Raw genomic sequence first — 15,248 nt, 5'->3', positions numbered from 1 at the left:
CTTCTGCTGATACGGTCAAGCTCATAACAAAGATAAGCTAAAGTTTTCTGACGGGAAGAGCTTGCCCAAAAATGACCTCAACTGGATGGATGTATCATCAGAGTTTCAGTGTTAAGGTTTGCAAAAACAAACACGTCCTAACACATAATTGAAATAGTTCATCAGATAAGGTCAATCATTTCGAAGGCAATCAGATAAAAATTTAAGAGGTTTTTCTGGTTTTAACAATGCTACCTACCATCTATATAAAACATTTTTTAATTTAAACAAGTCCTAAATAAGGTTTTAAAAAATTCAATGATTCTGTTGTCTCAAATGAATCAAATACAAATTTCTATTTTGTCATCTGAACAAATATTCAAGATTTGCATCTTCCACTTCTATATTCAAATTGCATATGTTTATGACCTAAGCAAATCAAAATTTCACATTATTAAAAGCTATCAATACAATTTTTCTCTAAATAGTTCTAATAATATTTGCTAATTTTTATGAAGACATAACAGTATAAATTCTATTTTTAATTCTCAACTTGTCATGAGGAAATTATTTGATTATTTCTCCCTTTAAATTGCATTTAATTTGCAAAAGCAATTTGCAAATTTGCAAAATTAATTTGCAAAAGATCAATGGGGATAAATAAGGGTAAAAACAAGACAAAAAACTTTTATACAGGCCCCAAAACAGAGTTCAAGAGTATAACCTAATAAAAAAAGTCCTTAATTTAACCAAATCCATTTCTTACAATTACTTAGTATCACTCATTGAAAGAGGGTTTCTAAATAGTGTTCACCACTTTTTAAAAGTTGTAATAATTAAATTTGTTTTATAATGAGCAAATTAATGGTTTAGCTTATTACAAAACACAAAGAATTAAAATTCCAATAGTTATTAAATCTGAGCCATCCCTTCTTTCCCCTTATTCATCACAATATACCTTCTCTTACTGGCTCATTGGTTGATTCTCCTTTTAGACTCAGCATCCTGGAGAAGCCATTGGAAAGAGTAGAGAAAATGCCACGGATGAAATATCCCTCCTGCTCAGACTGCACTGACCTCACTGAAGTCGGCCATGGTCTAACAAATCTAATATCGCAGCGAGGTTCTGGCTCTGAAATAGATCTGGTGAATGGAACCCGAAGTGACTGGGTGTTGACCAGGTTCAGCTTCTCTGTTGATGTTCCAAGGACCTCATTAGCAGAGGAAGAAGCATTATTATCAACCATCTTTGGCAGGACCTCTTGTTGTGGTTCATCCAAGTCTTCTTTACTATTTTGCAATCTCTCCCTTTTGCTCCCTTTCCACCTAAGGCTGGAATGTGTTTGCCACCGATAAGCACCCAGTGGCTTTCCTAGATTAGAAACAGCCTGTTCATTTTTCTTTCTCTTGCTTTTCGCTGGACCACACCATGGATAACTCTTGAAGCTTGTTCCTATCTCTGAATTCGCATAAGCAGGTTCTGACAAAGATCTTCGATAGCTTGGAGGACAAGGTGATGTTTGTCTCTTAAAGATGCTCATCTTCCACGACTCCATTTTTAAACAACTTCTCTAAACTTTAAGTTTCCTCTATTCCGCACGCAGTCTTCACAGTTGAACCACACTTGTCCGTGCAGTCCAAAACATTCAACTGCTTAAGCAGCTTTCTTTGTGTGGCTTTGAACCACAGCAGATGTTGCTGCTTAAGAGTTGGTGTCATGTTATTATCCCATTTTCCCAGATCTCCGAAATTTCAGCAGCACCCAAAAATCTCTTGCCTGAAGCAAATTATCTTCAGAGTACAGCGAAAGTAAAGATTTCCAGAAGATCATCTCGCTTCCTGCAGTAGGTTACATTTCTGTACTAAGTCTTCAGGAAATGATTTATAAAAAAATAAGAAGTGAAATAAAAGTCACACAAAACCCACAAACACCTTTATGAACCAATAGTAGTTAAGTGTTCACCATGCAAATGATAGTGGGTTAAAAACAGATTGTGAAAGTACTCAAGCTGCCATCCACACTTTCCGGAAGAAGAAAAAAAACTTGCCTAAAGCCTGCTCTTTAAGTGACAGCTCTTCAGAATAGTTTTTACAGTCTGCATTTCAGAAATTTAATTTCAAGAAAATCATTGCTATTTATACCACAACTTCTCTCAAAGTTAATATTGTTTTTCAACCAATAGGTAAAGTCATATACTATTTTGTTCAACTAGACACTGCAAAGGAGAAGAAAAAAGGACAAAAGAATGCCAAAATTTAAAGACATTTTTATCGTAAATATACTATGGAGAATTAAAAAGGCATGGATGGATATAAAAGTGAACAGGGATAGAGGATATTTGCTACGAACTACAGCAAAGGAAAAGGAAAGTCTTGAGGCAAGATCTTGTGGCAACTGGAACATAGGAATGTACATACTTAAATGATTTCTAGAAGGGGAAAGTTTGCTTTGTAAATCTAACTGGGATAAGTTGTCTGGAAAAACATTCACTATCTATTTAACCAAAGAAATTCCTTCACTCCTCTTTGTGCTGCTTACAACTTTGAAAAAGAGCTGACTATTTAAAATTTTGTTAAAGCAAGTACCTTATACTGAACCAAGATCATGAATGCCAAGTTTTTGGCTGGTTATTTTTTTTTCAACTGTCTGCTCATAAACTCCTGAAAATAGGGGTTTGAATGGAAAGCCTGACAGAATTAGACCACCAATAAAAGAGCTATAACAGAGCAATCAAATCACATTGCAAGTTGTATAAAAGATGATTTCATCTGGAAAACTAAAAAACTATGCATTTACTTGTAGAATGTGTACAATGAAACCAGTTCTCACACTACGTCTCCCTCTCTCTCTCTCTTTACCATAGAAATAGTAAATTTAGTAACATACCTAGTCTTTCAAACATATTAAAATGTTCTAGTTATTTCCATTACCATAAAGCAATAATCTCGTTTTCATTTGTTTATATATATAGTCTCTAAATTTATAAATTTCTATATTAAAGAAATGTTGAAGTATTCAGCTTTCTCAAAAGCATATCAAATTAGACTATCTTACAATCCTAAAATTTTCCCTTGTTTACAAAGAAACACTTAGAAATATGAATTCGCACAAAGAGAAAAACAATAAACATTAAACTCTAATCTCTACTTATGGCACATCACACCATCCACAAAAATTAATCTGTGATGGAAAATAAACCTAAATGTGAAATGTAAAACTAGGGGCCGGCCCCATGGCTGAGTGGTCGGGTTCACGGGCTCCGCTTTGGCAGCCCCGGGTTTCACTGGTTTGGATCCTGGGCACAGACATGGCACCACTTGTCAGGCCACGCTGAGGTGGCGTCCCACATGCCATAGCTGGAGGGACTCACAACTAGAGTGTACAGCTATGTATTGGGGGGATTTGGGGAGAAAAAGCAGAAACAAAAAAAAAACGTAAAACTATAAAGCTTGTCAAAGAAACCATACGAAAATTTTTTGTGAACTGAGGGTAGGCAAAGATTCCTTAGAACAAAGAAAGCAATAACTATGACAGGAAAACGTTAATAAATGTGAATTCATAAAAATCAAAAGCTTCTGTTCAACAGAAGACATATTAAGAAAATCAATAAGCAAGCCACAAAATGGGAGAAAACATCCACAAAGCAAACATCTCACAAACAACTTGTACCACAATATATAAAGAACTCCTACAACTTATTAGTAAAAGGAAAAACAACCCAATTTTTAAAAACAGACTTAAGCAAAACCCTTCACAAAGAAAGCTATATGAATGGTCAATAAGCATATGAAAAAAGTACTCAACCTCATTAGTAATTAAAGAAATGCAAATTAAAGCCATAATGAGATATCACATCCACCAGAATGGCTAACATTTAAAGGGCTGATAGCACCAGATGTTGGTGAGAACCTGGAGCAACCAGAAATGTCACAATTGGTAATGGAAGCATAACATGGTACAATTACTATGAAATAAATTCAACAATTTTTTTACAACGTTAAACATACATCTACCCTACAACCCAGCAGTTCCACTGATATGCATTTACTCAAGAAAAATTAAAATATACATATTTGTATGTGAATGTTCACAGCAGCTTTATTTATAATAGCCATAAACTGGAAACAATCCCAATGTCCATCACAGTAGAATAAACAAATTGTGGGTATTTTCATACAATGGTGTACTACTCACCCACAAAAAGAATGAACTACTAATACACAAAATAATGTGGATGAGTATCACAGATATTATGACAGGAAAAGGAACTACGCCCAAAAGGGTACACACTGTATAATTCCATTTCTAGAGAGCTCTAAAACAGGCTAAACTAATCTATAATGGCAAAACAAATCAGAAAAGTAGTTCCCAGTGGTGGAGGGCACTATTAACAAAAAAGGGGCACCAGGAAGCTACCGAGGGTGATAGAAACTTTCTAAGTCTTGATAGAGATGTGAGTTTGGGTATATATATTTGTCCAAACTCATGAAACTGTTTCCTTAAGATTTATGTATTTTGCCATAATTAAATTGCACCTTAACAAACTGTAGGCAATACTGAACTCTAGTTAGTAGATTTGCTTATCCTGTCACAGGTTAGCAATTTTAAAACCACTTCTGTCTATTTGAGGCTTGAGGAAAGGAGAAAATACATCGAAGAGAATGAATAAATGGATGAATAAATAAATACCAATAATAAAATAAACTAACATTATATGCCTTCTGATATGGTGAACTGTGAAGGATACAACACTTGTGTGTTATTCCTGCAAAAAATGCATAACCTAAATCTAATAACAAGCTACCTCAGATAACCTTAAATTAAAAAAGATCTACAAAGTAACTGTGCTCCTTACTTCAAAAATGTCAAGGTCAAGAAAATCAAAGAAAGGCTATGGAGCTATTGCAATTCAAAGAAGACTAAAGTGAGACAATGAAAAGCAAGGCATGATTTTGTATTGGATCCTGAACTGTGGGGGAAAGAATAGCTGTAAAGGACATTATTGACACAATTGACAAAATTTGAATATAGATTATGAATTAGATAATAGAGGTCGGGGTCAGCTCTGTGGCCGAGTAGTTAAGTTCGCGCACTCCGATATGGCGGTCCAGGGTTCAGATCCTGGGCGCGGACATGGCACCACTCCTCAGGCCACATTGAAGCGGCATCCCACATCCCACAACTAGAAGGATGTGCAACTAAGATAGACAACTGTGTACAGGGGGAGTTTGGGGAGATAAAGCAGAAAAAAAAAAATAATAATAGAGGCCTATCAATGTGTAATTTCCTGATATTGATAATTTTACTGTGGTTATAAAAGAAAATGTTCTTATTCTTAAGAAATTCACACAGAAGTATTTAGCATATATGCGCATGATGTTTCCAAGGAACTCTCAAATGATTCAAGAAAAAAACTATGCATGTAAAGGTAGATAAAATATGATAAAGCAAACAGGGCAAAATATACATAATTGTTGAATCTAGGTAAAGAATATGTGGGAGTTTCGTATACTCTTGCAAATTTTCTATGGCTTTGAAATTACACCAAAATAATATATTACACAAGTAAGTTTTTAAAAATTTCACAACTACTTCCTTTGGATCTATAATACAGATATTTTTATTACTAATAATGTAATGGCCCCTGTTTCAGAGTATCTTTGGGGCAATATAACAAAATATCTACTTTCACAGGTTTTATGGGAGAGGGAAGTTAATCAAGATCACCCTATTAAAATATCTCAATGGAAAATTAAACTAAGGCTATAACTTTGAGAAAAGTTGAACAATAGGAGTAGGAGCTGGGCCCTATAATCAACACTATGAAATTCAGAGACTCAGTGCTACATGAGAAAATACTTTTACAAACTAAACAGGTACAGTTAGGGGTAAAAATAATTATCGTTGTTTCTAAACTCATCAACTCAATTCTTTTGAGGAACTACCCTAATTCTTCTTACCATAAACTTCTCTATTTGAGGAATATGGAACTGGAAAATATTAAATAACAGAAAAAGATTCAAGCGAAATCAGAAAGCAAAAGAACAACAGACTGAGGAAGTGGCAGTCTCTAACAGGAATCATCAAAGAAATGAAGATTCATCTCAATCACAGCTGACTAAAGTTCAATTTGACAAATGCTTCAAATTATCTTCACTCATTATGAAAGTCTAATATCATTTATGTTAGTTATTTCTCCAAGTTTTATCTCTCATCTGAAATTAAGATGATAACCTCATACTCTTCATTTTCTGAATTTTCTCAAATACATATAAATGAATCTACGAATTTTTAAGAAAATATTCGCAGGACTCATAATTTCTTAAGATTAAAAACAATGACACTAGTATCACTAAATAACTACATTCATTATGAAACCTACTCTAAAAATTGGTAGCTGATTCAAGTGTCAGAACAGGAACATTTCTGCCACCTCAAGTATCAACTAATTACCTTAAAACTTTCTTAATAGTAATTTGTAATATTTAAAGCATAACTCTAAGAATTACTCTGGTTGCTAAGTCAAAAGAAACACCTAGGGGCTGGCCCCATGGCCTAGTAGTTAAGTTCAGCACACTACGTTTCAGTGGCCCAGGTTCACAGGTTTGGATCCTGGGTGCCGTCCTACACCACTTGTCAGCCATGCTGTGGCGGCAATCCATATACAGAATAGAAGATTGGCACAGATGCTAGCTCAAGGTGAATTTTCCTCAAGCAAAACAAAAAAAGAAACATTTGAATTCCCTAAATAAATATGCAAGTACTTATACTGACATAGAGTCATATTTCAAATTGTTATTGAGCACCTACAATGTATCAGGCACTGTATTAGGACTAGAAGAACAACAAAAAACAGGACAGTCACTGTCCCTACCCTCTTGGAACTGCCAGTTGATCAGGAAAGGTTTACATTAGGAAGGGTGTTAGAGAAGTGTATAGTCAGGAGATTTTGACCAAGTCTAAGGAATAAAGGATAGAAGCAATTTCTTCTTGATCTCGAGATTCTACCGTTATAGTCAATTCTGCTATAAGGTGATATGCATTCCCAAAAGTCACTACACTATACAAAATTGCACAATAAAACTGCAGGGCTTATGGGGAAGATGGGGTTGAGAAACAACACTCAGAAACTTCAACAATGTCACAAAAAAAGATAAGAAGCTAATAAAAACTGTAGACCAATTTACACGTTAAATGGTTAAGAAACAACCAAATGCTAAAATAAATATGGCACATTACCTTGAAAAATGCCTGAAGTTTGACTATGGAAGTGAGCGTCAGAAAGGCTGCAGCTTTGTCATTTTCGTGTAGTGGTGGAAGGAGTGTTATCTGAAATCCAAAGTGGATGGGTGTGGCTCGTAATAGATGTGGAGAATTGAGGTAGCTCGTAGTGGACTAAAACGTACGCTTTCTGAGTATTTCCTACATGCATGGTTCACTTGGATACAATTTTCTGTGTTCACCCAGTATTTCTCCGACAAATGGCACATAAGCAAACACAAAATTCAGGTAATGCTCAAATCAATCCCTAACATCAATCTCATGGTACAAATCCTTGTTTTCAAAACAAGCACAATAAAAGAACTGACTGTATTTTCTCTGCTCATCCCTGTAATTGGTATGGTAAAAACCAGGTGAACATCAACAGGAGACCTCACCAGTGACAGGCACAATAAAAGCAGAGGGGAAAATACTCTTAACCTTAGTAAATTCAGCTCTTTAGTTCAAACTTTTTTATTATTTTCTTTTCTTCCTCCTCTCTTTATCAGAGCAGTAAGAACCAAAAGACCCAACTCATGATGTAGGCACGGAGAACCAAGAACAAGATCTGCTTCCAGACCAGTGCTTCTCATGTTGCGATGTGGCTGAATCACCAGGAGATCAACTAAACGTAGACTGTGCTTTAGTACCCGGCGCTGAGGGCCTGAGAGTCTACATTTCTAACAAGCTCCTAGGCAGTACCTGTGCTGGTGATCCAGGAACCAAACTGTGAATAGCAAGCAGTAGATAGATTTTTAAATGAAAAGACTAAAGGAGTTTTCAGTGCTCCCATGGTATTCAGTTAGGTTCACCAAAATACAAAATTGTATTGGGATGTGAGGACGAAGTGAGAACATTTGCCTGAAATACCCTGTGAGAGTGTGTATATATCACACAGAGATTTAGTAGTTATCTTGGTAGTGTGCTGAGAATCAAAGACATAGTAATCTTAGCCAAATCTCTTCCTTGGAGACAGCAAAGACTATATCTACAACATATAAATAAAGCCCAATTAAAAATCCAACAATCTTCCGCACTTTATGAATTGCAGCATTTCTTTAATGGAAGGCAGCAAGGGAGGGGTAATGCTAATGACCATCAACAGGAGAGTAACTAAATAAATCACAGTACATACTTATACAAAAAGAAACTCACGTGTATTTAAATGTGCTACAAAGACACAAAAATTTTTTAAGAGTGATTACCTGTGGAAAGTACAACTGAGAAATCACCTTAGATCTTTACAGTTTTAATTTTTAACTGTGAGCATATACTAAATTCATAATAATAAGAAAAAACTTTAAGAGAGAAATTTATGCGGTACGAGGTCCAAGAGAAAAGGGAGAAAAGCAAGATACACTACAAAAAGTAGAGGTTGATGCCACTTTTGTTAAAGATTATCATTAATATGTCAGTATGTACAAGGTAGAATATGCAAAGAGAGACAATGTGTTGTTTTCTTTTAGTTATTTCTTTTTGACAACAATAAAATCTGTTATAACAAGAGATTTTCATTTTTATATTATTAATTTCTGTAATATATGAAATTTTACAATGAGAATGTATGTTTTTATTCCTTTTGAAAGAAGAATACTTTAAGAAATATATATGTATATATATTTAAATCTACCCACAGCAAAAATAAAATCCTTAACATTAACCCACAGAAGAGGAATTAGAGAACAGATAACTGGACAAGTTATCACAGATCAACTTAACCAACTCTTTCATATAATCAAACTAGGCCAGAGAGAAAAGACCTGTCCATAATTACTTAGTTAACAGCAAAAAAACCAAGAACATATATGTATTCTAATTTCCAGTTCAGGATTCCATAATCTGCTTAAATTAGCATTTTCCAAATGATGATCCACAGAACAGAGTTAAGAAATGCAGGCATAAAGAGTATAACTATGACATTAAGTCCAGATATTCTAGTGTTATTTAGTTTAAATGCTAAAATCCTTTCCTTTTTAAAGTTCAAAATAGGATATCAGGTTTTCATCAAAATGTTTTTTTAGATTTATTTCAACTAAGGGAAGCAAGCAGAGATGAAAAGGCAAAACTTGAGCTTCGGCAGTTTACGAATCGTCTGCGATCACTTTCTATCTTAAGACACACCTTTTCTATACTGAAATTCTATTCTATATATCCCACATGCTCTTTTGTAATTGAAGACATGACATATGCTACAATTAAAGAGTTCTGGAGTTCTGTTACTAGAATAAGAGTGTACATACCTCTTAAATCAACTCATAAAAAGCTTTAAAAATAGGATTAATTTCTATAAGCCAGAAGAAGACATCTTTCAAAAATACAAAATCCTTGTTTATACAAAGCTAAGTAATTAATAACAAAACATCCCCTTCCTATCTCCTATCACTGAAGCACATCTGCTTCCCGATGAAACACTTCCTGTGGCAAATACGACCTCCCTTCTAAGTAGCAGAACTCGAAGACACACCTGACACGTACACAACTGCTTCTCATTTACGAGACAAAGATACGTCTAGAAGGGCTAAATAAAGATTATTTCTAACAGACAAGTGTTGGAATCAGTAAGTTTTTAAAATAAGAAAATATTTTAAAATAAAAACAAAAATACAGATGATTCCTAAAGCCATTATTAAAGCCTTTTTTAAAAAATAAAAACTTCTGGTTTTCCTCTAACTTCTCTGATCACATCTTCTCGGTCTTCTTTGAGGCTCATTCTTTTCTATCTAGTCTCTAAATGCTGCAAGTTTTTCAAACTGTGTCCTTGGCACCCCCTCTCCACATTCTCACCATGCACATCATCATTCATAGTTACCACATCAGCTTACACCTCCAGTTCAGACTGGTCTCCTTTGAGCAACATACTCATATATTCGATTCGACATTCTGTAGCTACATGTGATTTTGACATTTTGTGGCTATCTCAAATTCAAAATGTATAAAACCTAACCCATGATCTTTCCTTTAAAATTTGGTCTCATTCAAGTGTTCCTTATCCTAATAAAAGGCACCACATCCATCCAGCTGTACAAGCCCCAAACCTTAGTCATCCCCCTCTCTTACTATTCAATATGCAACCCACAAGTCTTACTGATTTTCCCTCCTAAGTATTATTTAATCATCTACTTCTTGCCATTTCCCCTAAATCCACATACTATCATTTCTCACCTGGATTACAACAGCCTCCTGAATTCATCTACCTACATCTACTATGGCTGCCTGCAAACCATTATTCTTACCATACTCAGAATAATCTTTTCAAAATACAAATTTACTACATCCTGTTTAAAACCTTTCAATGGCTTCCTGCTACTCTTAGGAAAACAACACAAAAGAAAACAAAATTCCGTAACATAGCCTGGTCCCTACCTACCCCACCCCTTTAGCCCCCCTCTGAAAGACAAACTTGAATCCTTTCAGTCCTTCATACTAGCCACTCTCCCTCCTACTGCAGGGCTCTTGCTCACACTCCTCCCCTCACCACCTGCCTACTCATGCTTCAGGTTTCAGTTCGAGTGTTATTTCCTGAGGGAAGTCTTTCCTGACCTCCCCAACTAGGTTAAATCTTCCTTTTATAGGCCTTTACAGCCCTGTGCATCTCTTTATTACAGTATAGTTGTATTTGAACATTTCCCTGTGAGACTATTAATCAATCCTCCAGGCTTTTTTTTTACCCACAAGACTAATCTCCACGTTTGTTTTTATTCTCCATAATGTCCCCACTGCTTGGAAAATGATGAACACTCAACAAATATTTGTTGAATTAATTAATAAAATCTGAGAAAGATCTAAAATAAAAGTACTAACTTCAGACTAGTAATGAGAGGGGTCAGTGATCACATATTTCAGTTTATCATTATCTCTGATACTCTGAGGATCACATAAAATACATATCATAAGGTGGAGACAAGATAGTCAAATACACTCCAGGGAGTTGTTTTTCCTGAATCAAGTGGTTATTTGTTTCTTCAAAGATATGGATAGAGAGGAGTATTAAATAAGGAAAATAAGAAAAGAATAATGTGAAATGGGAGGAGGGCAAGAAAGAGGCAAGAAATACTGCTCTAATTGTTAAGAAAATTTTTTTTTCCAGAAATGCCAACTTAGTTGATACAGAAACTATTATCTGGCTTTTCCACGTTTTCTTAAAAATTATTTTTAACCCACAACAAAGAAGATACAACTATGTACTGGGGAGCTTTGGGGAGAAAAAGGAAAAAAATAAAATCTTTATAAAAAATTATTTTTAACATTAGCATCACCATTTGGAAAAAATCTTACAAAAAAGTAAAGAGATAACTATAAGTTCTCAACAAGTTTCATATGCTCTTTAATGAATACATACTTGGAAAATGAACAATATTCTGATAACCTTAAGTAAATATCAGCATTGTACATCTGATAAATAACCAAGCAGCTTGTACTAAGGTAGACTTAGCTAAGCACCAAAACTGAGGGTGCCAGAGGAAGGAATTAGGAATATTTTGTTATTATAAGGTACTTGTACTACCTGTGAAGTGATATAGTGCTACACAGACCATGTTCTGGGCCATAAAAAACATGTTAACAAATTTAAAAGACTAGAAATCATACCAGGTATGCTCTCAGACCCCAGTGGAATTAAACTAGCAATCAGCAACAGAAAGATAGCTGGAAAATTCAAAAATATGCAGAGGTCTAACAACACAATTCTAAGCAACACATTGATCGAAGAAGAAATCTCAAGAAAAACTTTAAAATTTTGAACTAAATGCAAATGAAAATAAAACATCAAAATTTGTGAGATGCAACAAAAGAAGTACTTAGAGGGAAACTGAATGCATATATTAGTAAAAAAGAAAGGTCTAAAGTCAATAATCTAAGCTTATACCTAGGGTACCAGAAAAAGAATAGGAAATTAAATCCAAAGTGATTATGTCTAAATATAATTCTTAATGCAACAATGAGATTCAAACACTTCAAAATTATGATATTTAAAGATAGAAGTCTAAGTCAGACATAATGACAGTCAGCATGACTGAAGGAAAATGATAAAGATAAGGCAGTAGGTGAGGTAAGAGAAACTCTATCTCAAAGAGGTCAGTTCCAGGAAGAAAAGGTAACCTTGAGTCAGACCACTCCCAGCACTAGGGAGAGCTTCCACCAAGTTGTACTGTTCTGGCAAGAGCTGAAAAACCTGAAGTGTTTGGTCCCTGGAAATAATAAGACTGCCAGATTATCCCTCTTCATGGGGCTGAAATCCCTAAATCTCAAAGGGCCTTTAACAAGCAGTATTGAGGCTAATCAACTAAAAGCAAAGGATTCTCCTCATATTTTTGCGTTTGTGTTTTAAAGTACAGCCACATCGTTAGGCAAATAAGGAATTAGTGATGACAGCCATGTGCTCGGTAATTCTGTTGAGTTACAGTCTGGGTAATGGAAAGAAACCCAGGCTCCTCTTCATTAGACTCTTCCTCTATCCTCAGTGACCCAGTTACCTTCTGCGAGAAGAACAAAGGAACAGATACTGTGGATCAAAACAATGAAAATTCCATCAAAAATGAGGAGCCTGGGCTAGATGGTCACTTTCCAACTCTGACTTCATTTTATCATTTGGTTCTTATGAAAGATTTTTAAAAATCCCACACATTTCACAAAAGCCCCTACACATTTGCTGTCCTACATGAGAGTATTCCTCAGGCTTCTCTTTTACACAGGTCTGCATTATTATTATAATTCTCCTAGGAATTATGTTCAAAAATTTACCACATCACTATTAAGTGGTAGAGATTGCAACTGGTAGGAATATTATAAGATTATTTGTTGATACAGATATCAACATAGGGGCTGGTCCCGTGGCTCAGTGGTTAAGTTTGCATGCTCTGCTTCAGAGGCCCAGGGTTTCCAGTGTTTTGCCAGTTCGGATCCTGGGCACAGACCTAGCACCACTCATCAAGCCATGCTGAGGTGGCATCCCACATGCCACAACTAGAAGGACTCACAACTAAATTACACAAGTATGTACTGGGGGGCTTTGGGTAGAAGAAGGAAAAATAGAAATAAATAAATAAATAAAATTCAAGTGACCAAAAGTAGCATCACCAAAAAAAAAAAGAAATTTTTTAAGTAGATAGCAACATAATTCCTACATTTAAATATCTCAATTTCACAATAGCTTTCAAAACTAAAATTACAGTGTTGTCAACATTTTTTTTTTCTGTCATCTAAAAATCAACCCTTTCACACATTTTTATTCTTGTTCTTTCATGGCATGTTTCATACTGAAACTCAAACTATGTCCCTCAAACCCTACAAGTGTGATGATGGGCCATCTCCTGTTAAAAGCAGCCATATGGACCATTGGTAAAGCTCAAGCACGTGAGTAATAATCTTAAATTTCTTCATTTCTCCTAGTCATTCTTTCCTTCACACTATTAGCAATCGTTATTGAAATGCAGTTCTTCATCTCCCCTGCTGAGATTATTTATTATACTGCTGCCTCTCATCCATTTCCTAGTACTAATTCTTACATGTGCTATTTGGCATGAGCATTTAGTAGGTCATAGTAGGTTCTCAAAAGACAGACAATCTGAAAATGCTATTTTTATATTTGTTCAGTTATTTATGCTTGTTACACTTCACTATATTATTTGTTGGATGAGTTCGTTTGTAATTTATTCATTCAACAAGTACTTATTAAATGCCTACTATCTTGTGATGGACTAACCTAGCTGAACATTTACTCTGCCGGTTTTTGGTGTCTTATATAATTTTACAGGGTAATTTTCACTTTAGACATACTTTTCCAAAGCATAGACTATCTCCACAGGTACTGGAATCCTAGAAATCTATAAGAAAGTACTTGAGAAACTATACACTGTACTTCTTCATTTTATATTTTATTGCGAATATTAAATGAGAAAGATTAAAATACTGCTCAGGTCAAAACATTCATTCAATTACTTCAACAGACATTTTTAAAGCATTGTATTCTCAGAGTTATGCAAAGGATTAGGCATAAATAACAATGTATTCTATATTCCCTAAATGACCTTATAGTTTAGTTAGGGGAAACAGACATGGACACTAATAACTGCTAAGATGGATTGGTTAGTCCAAAAATATAAGTACATACAAAATACAATGAGGACAAAATGGAAACCACAGTCTACTCTGCGAAATGAGATGAGAGAGAACATGAAGGAAGCTCTACAGAAAAAAGCAGTAGTCAGTGTTGCCAGGTTTTAAAAGATGAGGAGTTTTTCAGGCCAAGGGGATAGTGTTTGAGGGTAAAGCAAAGGGACTCCTAGCAAAGAGAACAGCACAGGCAAAGATATGAAGACATAAAAAAGCATGATGCATATCAGGTACCGACTATAGTCCAGAGTATGAGGAGAGAAGGAATGGATGACAACACTACTGTAGAGGTAGACCAAGGGAGAACTAATGAGTCTCTTGTTTGCTAAAGAATTTGGACTTCATCTTGTAAATAATGAGGAGCTATAATAAAGTTTAAATAAGCTAGCAATGTGATCATGTTTGCACGTTCATAGATAACTATTTCTGGCCATGGTTAGGAAGTTAGATTGGCAAGGGATATGGATCAATGAAGGGAGACCAGCTAGGATACCACTGGAAGTAAAACAATGAGAACACGCACTGAGACAGTAAAGTCAGTGATCATTGCTGGCTCCAACACCTACCAAAGACTTCAAGTATCAAACAACTAACCAGTGATGAGGAATTACCTGCCTGAGACAATAATCCAGAGGAGTGAGCCTGGCACTTAGGGGTCTTCTTACTTGGGGGTTTTTGTTACACAGAAGAGGTCCTAAGACACTGAGCTATGTCATTAACAGGCACAAGTGGCTAAAGAGATAAAAAGTCAAAGACAGGGCTGTAAATCAAGGTTACCAATCCCCCTCCCTTTAGACCACTTTGGACTCGGACTCCACAGAGTCACCCTAGGACTAAAGGTAAACCAGATTTGTAAGGAGCCTGGCTTTGAGTCTTTTAGTAGCTTATCAAAGATCTC

General features: G+C 35.3%; 1 protein-coding gene across 12 annotated transcripts in view; it reads right to left on the bottom strand.

Moving 5' to 3' along the window:
- The window catches only part of RASAL2 (RAS protein activator like 2), a 364,089-nt gene that overhangs the window by 241,797 nt on the left and 107,044 nt on the right, over positions 1-15,248 (bottom strand). For 6 of the 12 annotated variants that reach the window (XM_070266174.1, XM_070266176.1, XM_070266175.1 and 3 more), the window contains exon 1: positions 938-8,558. In XM_070266174.1, coding sequence (XP_070122275.1) covers positions 938-1,535 — 598 coding nt within the window. In that variant the 5' untranslated portion in view covers positions 1,536-8,558. 12 annotated transcript variants of the gene reach the window in all.

Source organism: Equus caballus, chromosome 5 (assembly GCF_041296265.1).
Source record: "Equus caballus isolate H_3958 breed thoroughbred chromosome 5, TB-T2T, whole genome shotgun sequence".
Taxonomy (NCBI): Eukaryota; Metazoa; Chordata; class Mammalia; order Perissodactyla; family Equidae; genus Equus; species Equus caballus.
The sequence above is the reverse complement of the archived record's forward strand: the minus strand, read 5'-3'. Positions and strand labels throughout refer to the sequence as shown.